Raw genomic sequence first — 21,817 nt, 5'->3', positions numbered from 1 at the left:
TCCAACTCCTCTCTCCCAGCCCAGCTCCTTCCTCTTCCCCAGCTCCTCTCCCAGCCCAGCTCCTTCCGATTCTCCAGCTCCTCTCCCAGCCAGGCTCAGATCTGGTGAATGAAGACTGAGTTGATCCTGCGGAGTTGGTGAATTTGCCTGATGCTTCTGCCCCCAACCTCCATTCTTTTTGTTTTGTTTTGTTTTTTGAGACAGGGTTTCTCTGTGTAGCCCTGGCTGTCCTGGAACTCACTCTGTAGAACAGGCTGGCCTAGAACTCAGAAATCCACCTGCCTCTGCCTCCCAAGTGCTGGCATTAAAGGTGTGCGCCACTGCCCGGCTGAAGATGATTTTTAAAAGGAAGAAATAGAACCCCAAACCAAGCTAACAAAATATTTTTAGCGTCCCTTTCTCAGAAAGAATTGTCTTTGGCCACCGTCTAATGTACATAGCACAGTGTCATGCCTCTCGGTTCTTACCAGCATTGGGCTCCTTGTACATGTGAGTACTTGTGTGCCCTGTTTTGTCTGCCTTCCCTGATGGAGTGGAAACGTCAGGTCTGGCTCAGGAACTAGTGTTTGTTCTGCTCACTCCTGTGTCCCCCATGCCTGGCATTGGATCTGAGATGGGGTGAATTAGTGAATGAATCACAGAGAGAAAAGTACCAGAACAGCACAGGCTTGTGTAGCTTAAAGATGCTTCAAGAAATTATGACAGTTGTCATTTTAAAAATGAAGAGTACCCGGTTATGATGGCACACACCTTTAACGCTAGCAGTTGAGAGGCAGGGTGGATAGATCTCTATGAATTCAAGGCCAGTCAGGTCTTTGTAGTGAGTTCCAGGTCAACCCTGTCTCAAATAAATAAATATAAATAAAGAAAAGCTTTGGGCTGGCAAGATGGCTCAGCTGATAAAAGCACTTGTCTATACGCCTGATGACCTGAGTTCAGTCCTGGGAACTCCCACGTCACCCTCATACACACCCTTCACTTCTCTCTCTTCTCAACCTAACAGTGGAGAGAACACTGCGCTGTCCTCAGCTCCTTGACATGGTGTTTATCCCTTCATTCCAAGACGCACACTGGACAGAGGAGAGCAGTGGGCTCTGTCACGCTGGACAGAGGAGAGCAGTGGGCTCTGTCACGCTGGACAGAGGAGAGCAGTGGGCTCTGTCACGCTGGACAGAGGAGAGCAGTGGGCTCTGTCACAGGTGTTAGAGACAAAGTACAAAGTGAAGTTCATGAAGATTACTCCTTCTCCTGAAACCAGCAAGGCTGCTTGTCGTTTCTCCTGAAGAGAATCTTATCATCTCTGAACCATTAATTTTCTTCTAAAATTAAAAAAAAGGACAAAATACTTGGGATGGGCACAGAGACATAACTGATGCCTGTGGACCTATGTGGAGCCCCTGATGTTCCACTTCTCCCTCACCACTATGGTCCTTAAAGTCCAACCTTGTACACCATTCCCAAAAGCTGCTTAAAGTCTTCACTCAGCTACTCCTTTAAACCTAAAGGCAGGGAGAAAACCCTCTAAGGAAATGATGAGTTCATTTGGAAATGAGCGGAGGGCTGTATGGGGGCGTGTGTACTGTGGGGATTACGTCTTGTGTGAGGACGTGTGTATGTAGGGATCACATCTTGTGTGTGGAGACGTGTATGTAGGGATCGTGGTCGTGTGTGGGGGCGTGTATGTAGGGGTCATGGTCGCGTGTGAGGACATGTGTATGTAGGGATCATGGTCGTGTGTGAGGACGTGTGTATGTAGGGATCATGGTCGCGTGTGAAGACGTGTATGTAGGGATCATGGTCGTGTGTGAGGACGTGTGTATGTAGGGATCATGGTCGTGTGTGAGGACGTGTGTATGTAGGGATCATGGTCGTGTGTGAGGACGTGTGTATGTAGGGATCATGGTCGTGTGTGAGGACATGTGTATATAGGGATCATGGTCGTGTGTGGAGACGTGTGTATGTAGGGATCATGGTCGTGTGTGAGGACATGTGTATATATGGATCATGGTCGTGTGTGGAGACGTGTGTATGTAGGGATCATGGTCATGTGTGAGGACATGTGTATATAGGGATCGTGGTCATGTGTGGAGACATGTGTATGTAGGGATCCTGGTCGTGTGTGAGGACATGTGTATATAGGGATCGTGGTCATGTGTGGAGACGTGTGTATGTAGGGATCATGGTCGTGTGTGAGGACATGTGTATATAGGGATCGTGGTCATGTGTGGAGACATGTGTATGTAGGGATCATAGTCATGTGTGGAGACAGAAAGGAAGACAGTTTCCCAGGTAAAGGGAGGGAGGGAGCTTATGTAAGTTGTTTTGAATTATGACTGGCCAAAAAGATCAATAACGGAGGAGGCCTTGGTGCAAGGTTGAGTGGGTTGCTAGGCAGCTGTCCTCACGGGAAGGTCGCACTGGTCTTTCAGCAAGGATGTGGGCTTCAGAGTCTTTTACTGGGTTTGTTACTGCTGTGCATTGATTTGGGTTTTACACAGAAGACTGACACTGCTTTTCCTCTTAGAACTGTACTCTTCCTGCAGCTGGCTACTGTTTGTGCACACGTGTGGAGGCCAAGGGTCAGTGTTGGGTGTCATTTCTCAGGCGCCATCCACCTTGTAGATGAGGTAAATGAGGACTATGAGTGTTTTCAAATCTGCCTTGGGCTAGGGATGTAGTTTAGTGAAGAGCACTTGCCTAGCCTGTGCAGACCCTGGCTTGATCCACCCCCCAACACACACACACACACACACACACACACACACACACACACACACACCCCAGATATACACTGACACATGTATGCCCAGCTGTCATGTTTTTGTTTGTTTTATTTTTTAAGACAGGTTCTCAGTGTGTTCTCCTTGGCTGGCCTGGAACTCTGTGTAGACAAGGATGGCGTCAAATTCACATATCCTCCTGCCTCTGCCTCCCCATTGCTAAGATAAAAGGCACTATGGCCAGCCACAAAGCTACCTTAAAACAAAAACAAAAACCCAAGCACTATTGCTTTTGAAAAAAGGGATAATTCGTGTCTTTGTGTTACAGGTGTTCTTCTGACGCCCCTGAATTTGCTTGTCATGTTTCATCTTACACTTTAGTGTTTCTAGGTTGTGACAATGACGTGCTAAATGCTGTAAAGTCGTGCAGCCCCACTTAGTGTGTATTTAAACCATGCTGGATCTTAGTCTGGCCTAAGCTCAGGCTTATCGTGTGTTGAGAATCAGGTGTTGGGATAAAGTACTCAGAGGGAGCAAGAGGGAATTTGTCTGCTCTAGTGACAGCCATGAGCCTCAGTGATAGATGGTGCGCTCAGCAGGGTTCAGAATGGTGTGGGTGAGCAAGCTGTGGACAGGAAAGGCAGAGGCAAAGTCCTTAAGGGCAGAAGTGGCCTTGGTGATCGACGCAAGAGGCAGGGAAGTCCATCCCATGTCCTCTAATTTTGAGTCTTCAATGAAGTCCTTAACACATTAGTTGTGCAGGTCGGGACTTCAGCTAAGGGAAGGGCTCCTTCTGCAGCACACTCTTAGCCTTTGCCGAGGAGTGGTTCTAGAGGCTGCAGCACGGGTATAATCTTTTGTTCTATTACCAGTTGCTTATACTAAAATCCTTTTCCTTCTTACACTTGGCCCAGGCTTGGGAGAGGGGAAATTTTGTGTATGGTTTAGAAACTGGCTTTGCAGCTGGGCATGCAGTTAGTGGACGAGCTTGTTAGTATTTAGGAGGCCTTGGGTTCCATCCAGTAGAATAGAAACAGCCAAAACAAATAAGCAAACACAGAAAAACAAACAGCTGCTCACAGGCTTAGGCCTGTAAACCCAGGGCTTGAGAGGCAGAGGCAGGAGGATTTCCACAAGTTGGTGGCCAGTGGAGGCTATGTAGTGAGGTCTGTCTGAGAAAATGAAATCACAAAGGCAAATACTGGCTAGAGGCAGAGACCCAGGCAGAAGCTGCAGTGGAGCCCTGAATGCCCCGGAGGTTTCTCTTGGTTGGAACCTGCACATTTGTTCCTTGTGAGTTTGGATCAGGTGTCAGTGTCTTTTTTTTTTTTTTTTTTTTTTTTTTTTTTTTTAAGATTTATTTATTATTATACACAAGTACACTGTAGCTGTCTTCAGACACACCAGTAGAGGGCTTCAGATCTCATGATGGTTTCTGAGAGTTGAACTTGTGACCTTCAGAAGAGCAGTCGGTGCTCTTACCCGCTGAGCCATCTCGCCAGCCCAGGTGTCAGTGTCTTGCTAGTGATGGTATGTCTGCACCAGTGGTCCCATCTTCCTTCCATCTCCTCTGCTCGCAGCCTTCTCGGCCTGACCTGAGGCCAGCTCTGTATCGCACCGGCCTTCACCTGCCAGGTGGCCAGGTGGCCAGGTGAATACTGTGAAGGCAGATGAGCAGTGGTGAACATGGGAGGAGTTCCTGCAAAACCTGTCTCCTTTATGTGTGCACACACATGCATAAGTACACAGGTACACACAATCAGGAACACCAGATGACGTTTTTAACTTTAACAGAACTAGAGGGGCTAGAGAATTTTCTCCTTTAGTCCCATTATTGTACAGATAAACAGAGACACTACATTTAAATGACAAATCACAGCATTCATAAGAATTACCTGCTTGATGCCACATCATGAATTTAGAAAATATCAAAGCCAGTGTGTATGTGTGCACTTGTGTGTGCAGCACAGCGTGTAGGCACTCTGTGTGTGTGTGTGTGTGTGTGTGTGTGTGCGCGCGTGCTCGCGAGCATGTACACTTTGTGCATGTGTGCTCTTGTGTATGTATGCAGTGTGTGCATCTGTGTGTGTTTGTGTGTGTGTGTGTGTGTGGTACATGTGTGAGGTAAGAGGACTGTCTCAGAAGTCATTCCTTAGCAACCTTCTTCGTCTTTGTTTTGAGATGCACTCGCACTGACCTAGAACTTTGTGGAGCAGAAGCCAGCTTACAGAGACCCACCTGTCTCTGAGTCCATCTTTCCATCCATGAGAACACACATGAGCATCATGCCCAACTATGTCTTTCTAAAGTGCAGACACTGGGAACTGGGACCCAGCAATGCTTGAGTGAGTCACCCTCTCAGCCCCTTCCTTTCTTTGAGATTTTTAAGGGTCTTGCTAAGTTTCTCGAAGTCAGCAGTCTGGCCTCTGCCCCCTGAGTGCTGGGGTTATAGCTGACAGCACCATCCAAGGCTTCAGAGATCTTGATTTTATCTATAAAAGGGGATGAGTGGATGACTGGGTGAGATCTTAATGGCCAGCCCACCTCTCCAATCTAATTTTATAAAAATATTCTAGTGTGTGTGTGTGTGTGTGTGTGTGTATGTGTGTGTGTGTGTGTGTGTGTGTGTTTTATTTGCATACATGTCTGTGTACCATGTGGATGGCTGGTACCTCTGGAGGCCAGAAGAGGGCATTGAATCCCCTGAAACTGGAGAGTTGAAGGTTATGAGCTGCTGTGTGACTTCTAAGAATTGGTCTTTGGACCTCTGGAAGAGTTCTTAACCACTGAGCCATCTGTCCAGCTCCTTCCCTACTTTTAATTATTTTTCTTTTTTTCATTTTCTAAGATTTATTTCATGGGCTGGAGAGATGGCTCAGCGGTTAAGAGCACTGACTGCTCTTCTAGAGGTCCTGAGTTCAATTTCCAGCAACCACATGGTGGCTCACAACCATCTGTAATGAGATCTGACGCCCTCTTCTGGTGCGTCTGAAGAGAGGAGCAGTGTACTCATATAAATAAAATAAATAACTTTTAAAAAATGATTTATTTTATTTATTATGTATATAGTGTTTTGCCTTCGTGTATGCCTACATGCCAGAAGAGGGCAACCTAGATCTCATTATAGGTGGTTGTGAGCCACCATGTGGTTGTGGAAATTGAACTCAGGACCTCTGGAAGAGTAGTCAGTGCTCTTAACCTCTGAGCTATCTCTCCAGCCCTAAATTACTTCTTTTAAATTTGATTTTTTTTTTCGAGACAGGGTTTCTCTGTGTAGCTCTGGCTGTCCTGGAACTCACTCTGTAGACCAGGCTGGCCTCGAACTCAGAAATCTGCCTACCTCTGCCTCCCAAGTGCTGGGATTAAAGGCGTGCGCCACCACCGCCCTGCTTAAATTTGATTTTTATGATAGGGCTTTTCTGTGTATCACTGGTTGTGATACACTGTCCTAGAACTTGCTCTCTAGACCAGGCTGTTTTCAAAATTGGAGATCCGCCTGCCTGTGCCTCCCTAAAATTAAAGGCATGCATCACCACACCCAACAAGGCTTTAACTTCTTAATATCTGGCCTTAGGAAGATGGGGAACGCAACAAAACGTTAATTTTTGAGGCTCACTTCCCCAACTGTGATTTCTCTAGCAGGAAGTAGGAAAAACTGCTAACAACAGTGTGGTTTCAGAAGAGAGTGACGCGATAGGCTGTTGCTTTTGGTGGATTTTAGTCTTGCTGATTCATTGTCTAAGTAAAGCAAGGGCCACTGAGCTTGGTAAATTTACAAAGCAGGTAGATGGTTGTGATGTGTAGAGATGGGAAGCAGCAGGCATATGATTGTAGGGGACTGGGATGTGAAGGTGTTTGAAGCACAGAACAAAGTGGATTTGTTGTAATCTAGCTTAACCCAGGCTCAGACATCGTCCTTCTTACAGTGTGCCCTGGCGCTCCATCCCTGTTGCTGTATGTATTGCATGTTACATAGTCTTAGTCAGGGTTTGTATTTCTGCACAAAACATCATGACCAAGAAGCCAGTGGGGAGGAAAGGATTTATTCAGCTTACACTTCCACATTGCTGTTCACCACAAAGTCAGGTGAAGTCAGGACAGGAACTCACACAGGGCAGGAACTTGGAGGCAGGAGCTGACGCAGAGGCCATGGAGTGATGTTCTCAACTGGCTTGCTTCCCCTGGCTTGCTCAGCTTGCTTTCTTATAGAACCCAGGACTACCAGCCCAGGGATGGCACCACCCACAATGGACTGGGCCCTCCCCGCTTGATCACTAATTGAGAAAATGCCTTACAGCTGGATCTCATGGAGGCATTTCCTCAAGGGAGGCTCCTTTCTCTGTAATAACTCCAGCTTGTGTCAAGTTGACACAAAACTAGTCCAAGTACTCTGTCTTAAATAAAGTTCCCATGTTTAGTGTGCATATGAGCACCCCAGTCAAGGCCAGAGTGACCGTCAAGTGTCTCCTAAGTCTCTGTCCGCTTCAGTTTTTAGAGAACGAGTCTTTTGCCTAACTTAGAGCTGCCATTTTAGCTAGACAGGCCTCAGGCATCTCCTTGCTTCCAGCCTTCCCAGGCTGCCATAGAAGGTGGCTTTCACATGGGGACAGGTCTTTCTGTTTACCAACAGAGACAACAGCAGCCCCCAAGGTTAGCAAGATATATAAATTGTGTAGTTAAATTCCTTGTTAATCAGTCTCAGTATAAAGTTGCCTTTTCTGTGATTGAGAAAATAATACTGCCTTATCTTTTTTTTTTGGGTCCATATCTCTTGAATGAATAGTTTTTTTAAAGACTTATTTTATATATATGAGTACATTGTAGCTGTCTTTAGACACACCAGAAGAGGGCATCAGATCCCATTACAGATGGTTGCTGGAAATTGAACTCAGGACCTCTGGAAGAACAGTCAGTACTCTTAACTGCTGAGCCATCTCTCCAGCCCTTGACTGAGTGAGTTTTAAGTCTTATTTCAGAACTCTGATGGCATGAGATGCCCTGTATGTTTTATTTGAGTCTTGTTAGGAATAGTGACTAGCTTGCTATTTTCTTTTGTGACTCCTGTACTAGTTTTAACAAATTGGTATGAGTGTGAAGATGAGGAGGAGTAAGTATGCTTTTGTGATATTCTAGTGAGGAGACAGTGGATTAGGGCAGGCTTGCCCTCTCAGGATGCCAGGGTACCTTTACCCCAGGTACTAGTCATCTCAGTGGTAGGTGGTAATTTGTTTGTTTTTAAGCATTTCAGTTCACTTTCCTTTTATGTACAAATATAAATTTAGGGGGTTTTGTTTTTGTTTTTGTTTTTGTTTTTTTCAAGACAGGGTTTTTTGGTAAAGCCTTGGCTGTCCTGGAACTTACTCTGTAGACCAGGCTGGCCTCGAACTCAGAAATCCGCCTGCCTCTGTCTCCAAGTGCTGGGATTAAAGGTGTGCGCCACCACTGCCTGGTGGCAGCTTTATCTATAGAGCGTGTACCACCCCCACTCGGCCTTAAATAAATGTTGTAAGTGCTTGCCTGGCAACCTTTTTGCATCCTTTGTTTTTGTTTTGTTTTGTTGTTTTTCCTTTGAAACAGAATTTCTCTGTGTAGACCAGGCTAGCCTCAGATTTAGAGACTTGGGTGCCTGTGCCTCCCTAGTGCTGAGCTGCCGCGTGTGAGCTGTACCGCCTGGCTAAGGGGATTTCTAACGTTCTGTAACAAACAGAACTTTAAAGACATTGAGCAGAGTTCTCTAAGAAGTACTCTGTTGCTCCTCCTGATGCAGTTCTGTGCCACCATAAGCTCTGTAGGACCATGGCGGGGTTAGCTCTTTCTTCCTTCATTCCATCAACACATCTGCGGTCTGTTTGGAAGGAGATGGGACAGTGAAGCCAGGCTGCGTTCTCAGCTTGTCTGGCTCAGTCTCTATCCACGACACCTGCACCCACACCATCTGAGGTCTGCCACCTGGTACTGGCTTTTCTTTTTTCTTTTCTTTCTTTCTTTCTTTTTTTGCATGTCTGTCAGTCCATTAGTATATCTCCTTTTCACTCCACTTTAAGAGTTTTTCTGTACTGTTGGGTCAGCGAAATGCGTGACATAATGGGTAAAGACATCAGCCACCAACCCTGGTGACAGCATAAAACCAAGAACTGTACCGTCACAAAACCCAATTGTAGTAACAATTCTGGGATTGTGGTTTCTTTTAAAAAACACAGAAGTATTATAAGAATGTGCTTTCATTTGAATCGCAGGTGTGGGTGTGGGGCTGCTTCAGGCTGTCCACAGCAGCTGACTGTGTCCTAGGTGTGGGTGTGGGCTGCTTCAGGCTGTCCACAGCAGCTGACTGTGTCCTAGGTGTGGGTGTGGGGCTGCTTCAGGCTGTCCACAGCAGCTGACTGTGTCCTAGGTGTGGGTGTGGGGCTGCTTCAGACTGTCTGCAGCAGCTGACTGTGTCCTAGGTGTGGGTGTGGGGCTGCTTCAGACTGTCCACAGCAGCTGACTGTGTCCTAGGTGTGGGATGCGTCAGACTGTCCACAGCAGCTGACTGTGTCCTAGGTGTGGGTGTGGGGCTGCTTCAGGCTGTCCATAGCAGCTGACTGTGTCCTAGGTGTGGGTGTGGGGCTGCTTCAGGCTGTCTACAGCAGCTGACTGTGTCCTAGGTGTGGGTGTGGGGCTGCTTCAGGCTGTCCACAGCAGCTGACTGTGTCCTAGGTGTGGGTGTGGGGCTGCTTCAGGCTGTCCACAGCAGCTGACTAGGATTTGCCCCGTGCTCGAGCAGAGGCGTGCGTGGTTTTGCCAGCTGCGGATGTGACTGTATGATGTTTGGAATTCTGGGAACTTGTCAGGGGGTATATAAATGTGAGGGCTCCTGAGTGGCAGCTTTGGGGGTTGCTCTTAGGGGGGAAGGGGTTCAATGCAGTTTATTGCTAGAAGAAACAAAAGAAGTTGGATTCAGGGATCTCTCTCTCCTCTCTCCTTCCTTCTCTCCTATCTAGTGATGGGGTGAAACCCCAGGGAGACGAAGGGTAGGGGGAAAACCCCACGAAGTAGCAGAAACTTGGCTGCAGGCTCCAGTTGGAGCTGCAAAAGGAGAGGCGGTGGGTGAGTGTCTCAGGCATCATGGTTAGCTCTGCTGCTGACCTTAAGTGATGCACGGTGATAAATCCTGGCCTCTTTGTAACAGTCCTGGCTCGTCTGACAGGAATCTTCGTTGACAAGCATTACAAGGGTACATGTGTTACCGCTGCCTTCACTCTTGGCCTTGCATTGTGTCACGTGGCCTTTCTTTCTCTTGCCTGTGTAGGAGTTGCCCACCGGAGCCAGAGCAGCGAAGGCGTCAGTTCTCTTAGCAGCTCACCTTCCAACAGCCTTGAGACACAATCTCAGTCCCTCTCACGGTCCCAGAGCATGGATATTGACGGTGTCTCCTGTGAGAAAAGGTGACTTGATGCTTCCTGGTGTCGCTGTCCTGTTTATAGGAAGGGCGATCCTCACTCTTTGGTCTCTAGCCTTGCTGTCTGAAATGCTAACCCAGAGAGCCATGTTCCTATCAGACTGAATCCAAACTTCATTCTTAAGTTGAAGTGTTTTCTGTTCTGCATGAAATGCTGTTTATATATTTGTTAGTGCCAAGTGTCTTATGAGCTGGAGAGGTGGCTCAGCAGTTAGAAACAGGTACTGTCTTTCCATAGAACTTTCCATAGAGCTCTAATTCCAAATGTCTTTTATGTGATGTAAGGTATGAGTGAGTAAAAAACAGTGGCCTCATAATGAACACAAGATACATGTGAATAAATCTCCTTGTGTAAATGTAGATAATGCCAGAGTGTGGAACAGTGTAGTGGGATCTGATAGAAGGCAAAAACATCAGATTGTGTTAGATACCGAACAGCCATATATAGTAGGGAAGCCAGAAAGGGTGTGATTGCAACAAGCATGCTCCGATTCTTTATTATTATAAAAAAAAGATAAAATGAAATAACTGTCTCATTCTGGAGCCCTACCATGTAGTACCAGAAATGTCTCCTTCCATATCTTAGGCCCTACTGCTTCCTCAGTGTCCCCACTCCTGGACTTATGGGCCACTGTTGAGTAAAGTAAAAGACACTTGAAGTCAAGTAGTTTGGCAAGCAAGCTACCAAATGAGCAGTGAGCAGGTAGCATGTACCTTGCCGATAAGCTAGGCAAAGGGAGGACTCCCTGCCTGGCAGAGTGGAGCAGGATACAGGATTTCACCATCCTGCGCAGTAGCATGCACTTTACAACTTTTGAGTTGTTTATTTATGAAAATTTTTGTTTCATAGTATTGAGTATAATGAGTGAAGGGAACCCACGGACTGCTGTGTATCCTCTAACGCAATTCCAATGGTTAGAAGGAAGCATTCTGGGATGATGTCGAATTTATCAGTAGCCATGCCCATTCTAAATATGTACACACTTAGTAATCTACCGTCAGCATATCATACAAGTGATGGCTGACAGAGCTCAAGGAAGCACTTGCCATATCCAAAACCATCCTAGAGGGGTTCAGACATGTCTCTTTGGCCAGAAATAGATCAAGGAGAGGATGAAGGTGACTAAGCATACAGATTAATAATGCAGCCAGCAACCTTGATCTAATGAAAAGTATAGAAGTTTACATACTCTACAGGCTGAAAGCTACCAGCGTCAGAAATGTAAGGGTTGTGGGTTTTGACTTGTATGTCAAGCCAGAAAAGAAGCAAGTCAGCTGGAGACATGGTGACTGCTGGGGACAGAAGTGACTGCTGCAAATCCCACACATCTGTGGAAGAGAGACATGGTGGACCAGTGTTCTTGTTAGTGTCAGTGTTGGTGGTAGTGATGGGGTTGTCCAAATTCATGTGCTGGACGGTCAGCACTGTAAAGATGCCTGCGTTCTGCACTGTGTAAAAATAGCTTGTCCTGAAAATCCATTCTGCTGATTTCTTGTTTTTGAAAGTGAGCCCAAGGAAATGATACCTTGGGAAAAAACGATTGCAGCACGTAAAACGGACAGGATGCTTATGTGCTGCCAGTGTGGGAGGGACTCTTAGATTTACAGGAAGATGGGGTTGGGGGACCATTGTGCTTTCCTGACCAGTGTTGACTGATGCTGGGAGTTTTAGAATCAAACATGTTTGTCTTCTGGATTTAAAGCATGTCCCAGGTGGATGTGGATTCGGGAATCGAGAATATGGAGGTGGACGAGAATGACCGAAGAGAAAAGCGGAGCCTGAGTGACAAGGTCAGTGAAGCTGCCTCGTCTCGAGTGTCTGTCTGTGGTGAGGGTTTTCCTTTTGAAGAGTGTTTAATCTCAGCCCCTGCCCCAGAAAGTTCTTACTCCATAGTCCAAGCTGGCTGGGAACTGGAGGCCCACCCGTGTCAGCTTCAGGTGTTGGAACTGAAGATGCATGCCATGTTCCGACTTTAGTCTGCTTAGCAGCAGCAGAACTCAGCCGTTTTGTACAGTGAAACCCTGCATTCTGCTTGGCTTGGCTGCATGTTTTTGAGGTTGGATGAGTGGTTTGGGCTTTTTTTGAGACAGAATCCTACTGTTTAGCCCTGGGTGGCCTGGTACTCCCTATCTAGACCAGGCTGCTCCCTGATCTGTATGTCTGTTCCATGTGGGTGTTAAAGACCTGCCACCATGGCTGGGTCCGTGTTTTCATAGGTAAAACTTAATTTTGTGTCTCTTCTATAAATATAGTAAATCATATCTTTGGCGTATTCTGACGTAATTAAAGCAAGGATATATAAAGTCTACCAGCAAGTAAAAACTCAGGCCTTTCTGTTTATTTTCATTTGAGCTTTGTTCCCTAACCTCAGGTGGCTTGGGTTTGGGTGTCACTGTGGCAAAGGTTCCATTCAGGAAGTTGACAGACATGCTTTGGTGACGTGTTGGTGGTTGTGAGAAGCTGGGCCTTAGCCTCCAGGCGGTCTCTGTTCATGGATGGAGTTTTTCATGTTTCTTTTCTGTGAGAATGTATCCTTCGTGTAATCAGTGAGAAATGTTAACGCTTGTAAAAAATTCCTTGAAGGAAAGTGGTTATCTACCAACAGTGTGAACCTGGCCCTTGAGAGTTCTGTACATTGTCAGCACAGTGCAGTAGGCTTAGTGAGGACCTGCACGCCTAGGCCTCTGCTTTCCTGGACAATCCTGTTAATGCCTTTTATGAATGAGGACATCAGCTTCATGAGACACTGATTTTCCAACTTACTTCCCCCATCCACAAAATCTCACATGTGACTCTCCATGGCTTGAGACGTGCTATGTGTAGACCAGGCTGGTCTTGTGTTCACTGTGTCACCTGCCTGGCTAGAGGTTTTATGCATTCAAAAATATCATTGTTAATAAGTAAATCAAATTGGAACAAAATGTCTTCATGCGTGACCGCTACTCCAGATTAACTCTGGCCTCTCCCCTAGGAGCCTTCTTCAGGTCCTGAGGTGTCTGAAGAGCAGGCCTTACAGCTGGTCTGTAAGATCTTCCGAGTCTCCTGGGAGGACCGCGACAGAGACGTCATCTTCCTTCCTTCTCTCTCTGCGCAGTTTAAACAGAACCCGAAAGAAGGTGAGACTCTGCCAGAGCAGCTGCATAGAGGATATGAAGCTATGTGGGTCTCTGGCCTCCTGCTGTGGGACGCAGTTCACGTACGGGCATGCTTCTGGTGGGGACCCAGCTGTGTGGTCACGTTCTTCCCTGATAGTACTGCTAAATGATTTTTAAATTTGTTTTTATTTATGTGTATGTGCTGTGTGTATTGTGCATATATGTATGCTCAGGTGCCTCTGGAGGCTAGACGAGAACATTGGATCCTCCTTGGAGTTGGGGTTACACGGGGTTGTGAGGCACCCAGTGTGGGCACCCAGTGTGGGCGCTGGGAACCAAGGTGGGGTCCTCTGGAAGAGCAGCAAGCTCTTCTAACTGCTGAGCCATCTCTCCAGCCTCAATATGTGATTTTACAGAAGAAAACTAAATAAATGAATGGTTTTCCCTGTCTAGGGCAGAGAGTTTTCCTTTGTGGTAGAAGACTCTTTGAGAGGGCATCAGCTCCTATTGATGCCAGGTGGGCCCCAAGACTCACACAGCTGCCGGCTTGCGTCTGAAGTGAGCTGGCCTCAGCTGCAGTGCAGCGAGCTTCTTTCTGCATGCCATTCATCTTTTAGGATCTGATGCCTACTGGGAGACTTGTATTCAGTAGAACGAGATCTTTTTATTCAATTACTTAGCAAAATAGAATATGATTGTATTTTGTTGGGATACTCCTAGGGTTCTGTTTTAAGAGGTCAGTTGTGCTGAACTATACTTAAAATGATAAAATGCTTTGTTAAGACAGCATTATTGAGCACTGTGACTTTCCGTTTCTTTAATTGCTTGCAGCAGAGGTAGTGTGCTGCAGGGCTTGTGCTCCGATTTACATGTCACTGGCATATAATGCAGTTGTCCTGACTCTCTGCTTGTGGATGTTTGTCCCTGGTCTTTAGGAGGTGTCTTCTCTGAGGCAGTCCCTGTGGCCTGGTTACTGTTCCCTTGCTGTTTGTCTTCTGTGAGAAAGTGAAGTTTCTGTGTCCTGGAAGGCGGGCCTGTTTCTGATGCATGGCCTCTTAGGACTTCTAGCTGTGAAGAGCTGAGCAGCCTTACGTTTTAAAAACTTACCGCTAGATACTCTTGCTTCCAGCTCTAAGGATCTCATATCTCATATCACCCTTATACACATCAGTACTAATCTTTAGTGTTCTGTACTGGCGGGTTTTGTGTGTCAACTTGAGTTGGACAAGCTGGAGTTAGCACAGAGAAAGGAGCCCATTTTTTAGGAAATGCCTCCATGAGATCCAGCTGTAAGGCATTTTCTCAATTAGTGATCAGTGGTGGGAGGGCCCATTGTGGGTGGTGCCATCCCTGGGCTGGAAGTCTTGGGTTCTATAAGAAAGCAGGCTGAGCAAGCCAGTAAGAAACATCTCTCCATGGCCTCTGCATCAGCTCCTGCTTCCTGATCTGCTTGAGTTCCAGTCCTGACTTTGGTGATGAACAGCAATGTGGAAGTCAGCTGAATAAACCCTTTCCTCCCCAATTTGCTTCTTGGTCATGATGTTTGTGCAGGAATACAAACCCTGAGTAAGCATACTCTAACCAGGTAAAACTGCCATGGATCAGGGCTTTGGTTCAGTGATGTCCAGAATTCATCCAAAGATCAACTAGGATCTGCAAAGACTGACAGGAGCTGTAGACTCTGCTTCAGAACCAGATGGTTCAGTGTGGAGCCTTTCAGAGAACCATTGCAGCCTCGGGCTCTGTGCAGCGTGTGCTGGCCGAGGGACACTAGCTGTGCTCACTTGTTACGGTATAGCAAGGGCAGTTCAATAGGGACTGGCTTCTTTGTACAGTTAACATTTAACAGCAGTAGCTCCCTGACTGCACTCTAACTTGACTTAAATAAGAGTTAATTATGGGATAGTTTTATATTTATAGAGAATATTGGAGGAAGTTCAGGGAGCTTATGCACATGCTTCCCTCGTCTCCTCTAATGTGACCTTTTAAAAAGTGTGTTTGCCCAGACTTGGAAAGCATGTGCATGGAGCCAGTGAGATGGCTCAGCGGGTAATACTGCTTGCTCCCAGGCCTGGTGGCCTGCGGGCCATCCCCAGAACCCATGCGGGTGGGTGGGAGGTCTCCTGGAAGTTGTCTCCTTCTGCATGGTGCTGTGCACATACACACACAGACACAAAGAAATACAAATATTTTTTAGAAGAAAAAGAAGTTTCTGGGAAGCACACCAGAATTTTTTTGGGTTTCAGGTAAAATCCTTTCCCTGTGGAGAAGCCAGTCCAGGGTCACAGCAGTCAGCCCGCCTCTTTTGGCTGATTAGGGCCGCGTAAGTGAGGACCAGTGAGTAACCTGCTTCTTTCTCACTCTGTCTTCCCAACAGTGTTCTCTGATTTTAAGGATCTGATTGGCCAGATTTTAATGGAAGTGCTGATGATGTCCACTCAGACACGAGATGAAAATCCATTTGCCAGTCTGACAGCAACATCCCAGCCCATCGCCACGGCAGCTCGGTCACCAGACAGAAATCTCATGCTAAACACTGGCTCCAATTCAGGAACAAGCCCCATGTTCTGCAACCTGGGCTCCTTCAGCGCCAGCTCCTTGTCTAGGTCAGTGCGGTTCTTTGCTCGGCTCACTGGTGGTAAAACAGCTGTGGCAGATGGTGAGGAGTGGGGGTTCACAGGGCTGATCTGTGTTTCAGATCTGTGGGCGAGGAGTGGGGGGAGGATGGGAAGGGGTGGGGAGAGGGGAGGGATGGGGAGAGGGAGCGTGGCCATTGGATGTGGCTATACCATTCCTTGATTGGATTTCTTAGCATTCTGTGATTAGGTTGTTGGTCTGTTAAATTTTAGACACACATGGCTATGTGTGCTACAGTATGCTCTGAAAGGGGTCACCTACACAAATGTAGCAATTAGAGTCTGGTCATTTTTCAAATGCTTATCTACTTAAATTCCTAGAGTGTGTAGTATAAATGTGCTATCCTTTAAAAGCTGACATTATCCATTTTTAGTTATCTCAAGTTTTTCTTTGATTTTTTTTTCTTCCCTTCGCCTCTCAACTAACTCAGCCTCTATGAAACGAGTCCTGCTCCCTCTGCCAGTTTATGGAGCTTTGTGCCAGTGCTCAGCCCGTCCTTTGCCTCACCTTCCCACGCAGCCCCTCAGGCGGTCGTGCCTTCCCCATCCCTCAGCCCCCACAGTATTACCCCACAGGGGGCCGTGCCTTCCCCATCCCTCAGCCCCCACAGTATTACCCCACAGGCCGTCGTGCCTTCCCCATCCCTCAGCCCTCACAGCACAGCTGCTGGAAGCCAGCCCTCATCCCCGAGGTATCGGCCCTACACTGTCACGCACCCGTGGGGGTCTTCACCTTGCCCCACCCCACGATCCTCCATTCTGGCTAACTCCCCAGGCTTCCCTGCCCACACAAGTAGTCCCCGGGCAGTACCCGCCAGCTCTTCCAGACAGAGGCCCCGCAGCAGGGTCCCTGCCTTCCCACCTGCCTCGCCCAGTGCTGCCAGCAGACGTCCCTCCCTGCGGATCTCTCCTAGGTATTTATTTGCAGGAGAGCTGCGTGTGTGTTTGCAGTGTAGGGAGAGGAAATTAACATGGTTTGGAAAGAACTGCTGTGTGACACTGACCTCAGTTAAATTCTGGAAGTCGCTGGGTTATTAACCTGTGCCGCTTGCTAGCTGTGGTGGGCATGTGCCCTGCCTCCAAGATGCTAGCAGGCCTTGGTCCATGAGGAGGTGAGGACTGCAGTGTTGTGTGCTCCTCCCTCCCTCCCATCACTCCTCCTGTCCGCTACACAAAAAACAAAGCACTCTGTCCCCTTCTGTGATCTAGTCCATGGGTCCTTCCTTGGAGACTGTGGTCAGTGTTTTGAGAAACGGGGCTCCCAGGATGCCTTTTTGGACTGGGCCGGTGTCTGCTCTTTCTGTGAGTCATGCGTTTATGTCTTGACGTCTGATTGCATGTAGTTCCAGTCTCCCAGAAAGCAGCAGCCACCCAGGAATCTGGTGGCCCTCTTTTTCAAATGTCCCTGCGTGTTTCTGTAACTCAGGGAGTTGTTTTCTGCATGTCAGCGCACAGCTTCTGAGTGTGGAGTTCCCATGACAGCCTGCAGCAGCAGCAGCTTCCTCCTGTCCCTCCTTCCTCTGTTCCCTGATGACCTTTTTTGCTTTTGTTGTGGTAGTATGTACGACAATCCTTTCTCCTTCCTCTTCCTCGCACTTTCTGGGGACAGTAGTGATGAAGAAGAAGAAGAAGAAGATGAGGATGAGGATGAGGATGATGAAGGTGGTGGTGATGATGATTTTCCTTGTGTCCAGTTTGGGTCCAGGTATCAGCAGAATGGAGTCTTACCCTTGCATGGGCTTTAGGTGCTTAGGGACTAACGTTAGCAAGCGCTGGGTAGGGCTCCCTGCTTTGAGTCCAGACAGGGAGTTGTTAACTGAGGAAGGCTAGCAAGCGTGCATGAAGTGCGAGGACCTTACACTAGGAAGAAGTCACACGTAAGACAATTCATTAAGCTGGTAAGAAAATGTAACTGAGTCATCTGTCAGAAGCCTGAAGAGATTAACTCCCATTCAGCCTTAAGTCCCCATTAGGGAGGAGATGAGGGGGCCTCCACTGACCATTGCGAGCGTGTTCCTGAGTTTGCTTGTGTAGATTGTAGGCACTGGGTAAATAGCACTGGGACTTAGGGGTGTGTGGCCATTTCTTCCATATTACGCTGTCCAGTGTAACTGGGATTCTCCTTTTAAATCTGACCTTGAGTCTCCCTGAGCATCTCTTGAGTCTCAATGAAGCAGTGGCCTTTTGTTTCTGGGGCCACTGAATGCCCCCCATTCTGAAAACTGGGTTAAAAACTGTATTTCTAGATGATTTTGGCCATACAACTATTTATTTATTTATTTATTTATTTTGGTTTTTCAAGACAGGGTTTCTCTGTGTAGCCCTGGCTGTCCTGGAACTCACTCTGTAGACCAGGCTGGCCTCAAACTCAGAAATCCGCCTGCCTCTGCCTCCCAAGTGCTGGGATTAAAGTTGTGCGCCACCACCGCCCAGCTTGGCCACACAAATTTAATGACCCGCTGTTTTTACATCTTCAACTGAAATTCCCTCTGGACCCAGTTTGTGTTTGTGCCCAGCACTGTTCACAAATAACTCCAGGCTATAAATAGAAGCTGCAGCAAGAGCTAGGTGGCAGCTCTTGAAGAGAGCGAAGAATGTTGATGCAGGGTGACTATTGATGTTTGTATTAGGTTGAATATTTTATTACCTTTTTCCAAGCAAATGTCCCCAAAGGGCAGCGGCATCTTTCTTGTACCTGTAAAGTCCGTGTGATGACAGTTCACACCGAAGACATCCATAGGAATGCTTCCATACATGGCAAAATACTTCATTTGTTTTGGTTTGAGCTATCTGTGGGCTAAATGTTTTGTTTAATTCTTTCTTTCACAAATCATGTCCTGCTTTTACTAACATGTCTCTTTCTAGATTCCTGGTGTCCAGCCTGCTTGAGCTCCAGGTTCTGTGCTTACTAGCTGTAGTGTGATTGTGTAACGATGCTTGCCCAGCATCGTGCCTGTGCCCTCTCTATGCTGGGACTTAGACTGGAGAAGTGGGAATCTCTACCCTGGACTCTTGTGGCCTTCGTGTGTTCCCGTCTCTGCTGCTCAGGTTCTGTCGGGTGTTTTTCGGCTCAGTTACAAGGTTCCATTCTTATCAGTCGGCACGAGCTTCTTTGGCTACATTGAAATGAGATGATCTGGCATGTCTGTGGTAGATTAGGAGTAGATTCCAGATAAAGTGTATGAAGATGGTCACAGAACATAGAACTCTAAACAAATAGAGAACTTGAGGTTACATGGAAGTTAGGACAGCAAGAGATAGCAAAAGAACTTTTGTGCCTGTAAAATCCCCTGTGAGTGTTTCACATAGCAGACATCTGTGGGAACATGTTTTGCTTTGAGTTATCTGTGGGATAACTTTATAAGGCTGGGGTGTCCTGTAACTCAGGGTTGGGATTGTTAGCCAGAGCAATGGGAGCAAGAACAGAGAAGCAAGTAAACAGGCTGTGATGAAGAAAGAAATCACATTAGCTTTTTTTTCTTCTTGTTTTGTTTGTTTTTTGAGATAGGGTTTCCTGGAACTCCCTCTGTAGACCAGGCTGATCTTGAACTCAGAAATGCACCTGCCTCTGCCTGCTCAGTGCTGGGATTAAAGGCGTGCGCCACCACTGTTCCCTGAAGTCAGATTATCTTTATGTACAGGAGACGTGGTTCTGTAGCTTTCTCCTCTTCCTCTTTCTCATCTCCCTCCTCCTCTTCTAGATATATTTTATTTTATTTATTTTATGTGTAGGGTTGTTATGTCTGCATTTGTGTCTGTGCATCACATTGGTGTCTGGCACTCTTGGACCCTTGGGGACTAGATTTACAGACAGTTGTTAACAGTTGTTAACATGAGAGGCTGGGGAGGTGGCTCAGCAGTTAGGAGCACATACTATGCTTGCAAAGGACCAGCTTGACAACCTGAGTTTGATCCCAGGATCCACATACATAGTGGAAGGAGAAAGAGGAAATATCTCCATACTTGTGCTGTGTCACGTGCACGCGTGCGCGCGCGCACACACACACATACATGTTCATGCACACATACAAAGAGCAAAGGGGGTTGGGCAAGGACAATTCCTTCTGTGGAAAGAATTGCTCTCAGGGAAAAGTCAGTAAGGGAAGGCTTATCTCGTGACACCGCTCTGAGGACTCACGTCCTCTCTGAGCCACTCGTCCCAGAGAACTGTGCAGTTTGCCACTAACTTTCCTCAGGCTTGGGCTCCACTGCCGTCTCCTCGGGGGCTAGTGTCTGATGTAGTGTGTTAATGTTAGAAACACAACACAGCAGTCCCGTGCCTGCTCCTGCACTTGTCCGCTCCACATAACTTCCCAAGTGCTGCGCCACACCCAGTCTCTGCCTTTATTCACTGTGTTGCACGTAGTTACTAATTTGTTTTTGATTGTCCCACCTTTAGAGACTAACAGTCTTCACCTGTGTCCTTCACTGTAGAGCCCCTGGACCGTCAGCAGTGCACAGAGCACAGTAGGCCTGTGTGTACATTTGTAGAGTGAATCAGCCTACTTGAACTTGATTAACTCTGAGCCTTAGTTTGAGAAAATACAGACTTCCAAGGTCTGGGAACCTGAGTTTGGACCCTAGAGCTGCTTAAAACAAACTTGGTGCAGCTGTGTCGCACACGGGTGTGGTTGAGGAAGACACACAGGCAGGAGGACGTCCCTGGCTGGCTCGTTACTTGGCCAGCCCATTCACTGAGCTCCTGGGGAAAGAGCACTCAGTGGTGAGCACACGTCCATGCAGAGAGAACACGGCAGGGAAATGGAAATGTGGGCATTCCCGTTAGAGAAGGGAAAACGCTGGACCCTTTAAGAAGCAGGTGTTTGGGCTGGTGAGATGGCTCAGTGGGGAAGAGCACCAACTACTCTTCAGAAGGGCATAAGTTCAAATCCCAGCAACCACATGGTGGCTCACAACCACCCGTAATGAGATCTGACGCCCTCTTCTGGTGTGTCTGAAGACAGCTACAGTGTACTTACATATAATAAATAAGTAAATCTTAAAAAAAAAAAGAAGCAGGTGTTTGTTATTGGTACCTTTGAAATGTAATTCAGTGTGTCTGGATATGAGGTGTGTGTTATTTTTGAGAATATTTTCTTTCTTTCTTTTCTTTTTTTCTTTTTCTTTTTTTGGTTTTTCAAGATGGTTTCTCTGGAGAATATTTTCATTGTTTGGGGATGTTCTGTTATATCCCTGTTGTATGAGGTTAACCTGATTAACTCAGACTGCTGATGGAATTATTAGAAAATGGTTTCCGTTTTTTAAAATGCTGGTGTAAGATTTAACCTGTTCCTTCTTGGGACTTAACTATGAAACATTTCTAGGACTTTAGGATGTCAGAGTTGTACAAGTGTCATGAGTCACCCCCTTTGAGTATAGAAGATAGGGCCTGCTGTGTCGTCAGTGCTGGTGGTCATCCTTCGTGTGCTTCACCTCCTGAGCAGCAGGGACCACAACATGCCGCTGGCCTCCCCTCTGCTGTGTTCCTAATGTGAATTAATGTGCTGAAAATCTTTGTAGTCATTTTGACCTCTGGCACTGTTGACTTGGCATTGATGAGAGTGGCCCTTCCAAGACTGGCATCATGATTTCCTTTGGTACTTTGAATATCTGATAGATGTAGGATTTTCTCTATATTTCTGAGTTGGGTTAAAGTTTCATCTCACCTTTATCTCCCTTCTGATGTAAATCAGCTGATTACTTGCTGTCTGATTCATGAAAGGTCTCTTAGCTTTGAAAATCCCTTGATATTTCCATAGGTCCTTCTTTGTGTTGTCTTGCATAGCATGGATAGGCTTCTCTGTACTCGGTCATGGGTCTGGCTGTACTCGGTCATGGGTCTGGCTGTACTCGGTCATAGGTCTGGCTGTACTCGGTCATGGGTCTGGCTGTACTCGGTCATGGGTCTGGCTGTACTCGGTCATGGG

The 21,817-nt window shown here is 47.0% G+C and overlaps 1 protein-coding gene across 2 annotated transcripts in view; it reads left to right on the top strand.

Moving 5' to 3' along the window:
* Ube4b (ubiquitination factor E4B) overlaps positions 1-21,817 on the top strand; it is a 105,821-nt gene that overhangs the window by 30,736 nt on the left and 53,268 nt on the right. The window contains exons 3-8 of one of the 2 annotated variants that reach the window (XM_031379497.1): positions 10,009-10,144; positions 11,862-11,949; positions 13,131-13,275; positions 15,632-15,860; positions 16,322-16,804; positions 17,449-17,595. In XM_031379497.1, coding sequence (XP_031235357.1) covers positions 10,009-10,144; positions 11,862-11,949; positions 13,131-13,275; positions 15,632-15,860; positions 16,322-16,804; positions 17,449-17,595 — 1,228 coding nt within the window. The remainder of the gene's footprint in view (positions 1-10,008; positions 10,145-11,861; positions 11,950-13,130; positions 13,276-15,631; positions 15,861-16,321; positions 16,805-17,448; positions 17,596-21,817) is intronic. The other variant, XM_031379496.1, reaches the window with a different exon arrangement.

The sequence above is a fragment of the Mastomys coucha genome, unplaced genomic scaffold (assembly GCF_008632895.1).
Source record: "Mastomys coucha isolate ucsf_1 unplaced genomic scaffold, UCSF_Mcou_1 pScaffold18, whole genome shotgun sequence".
Classification (NCBI taxonomy): Eukaryota; Metazoa; Chordata; class Mammalia; order Rodentia; family Muridae; genus Mastomys; species Mastomys coucha.
This window is presented reverse-complemented; position numbering and strand designations above follow the sequence as displayed.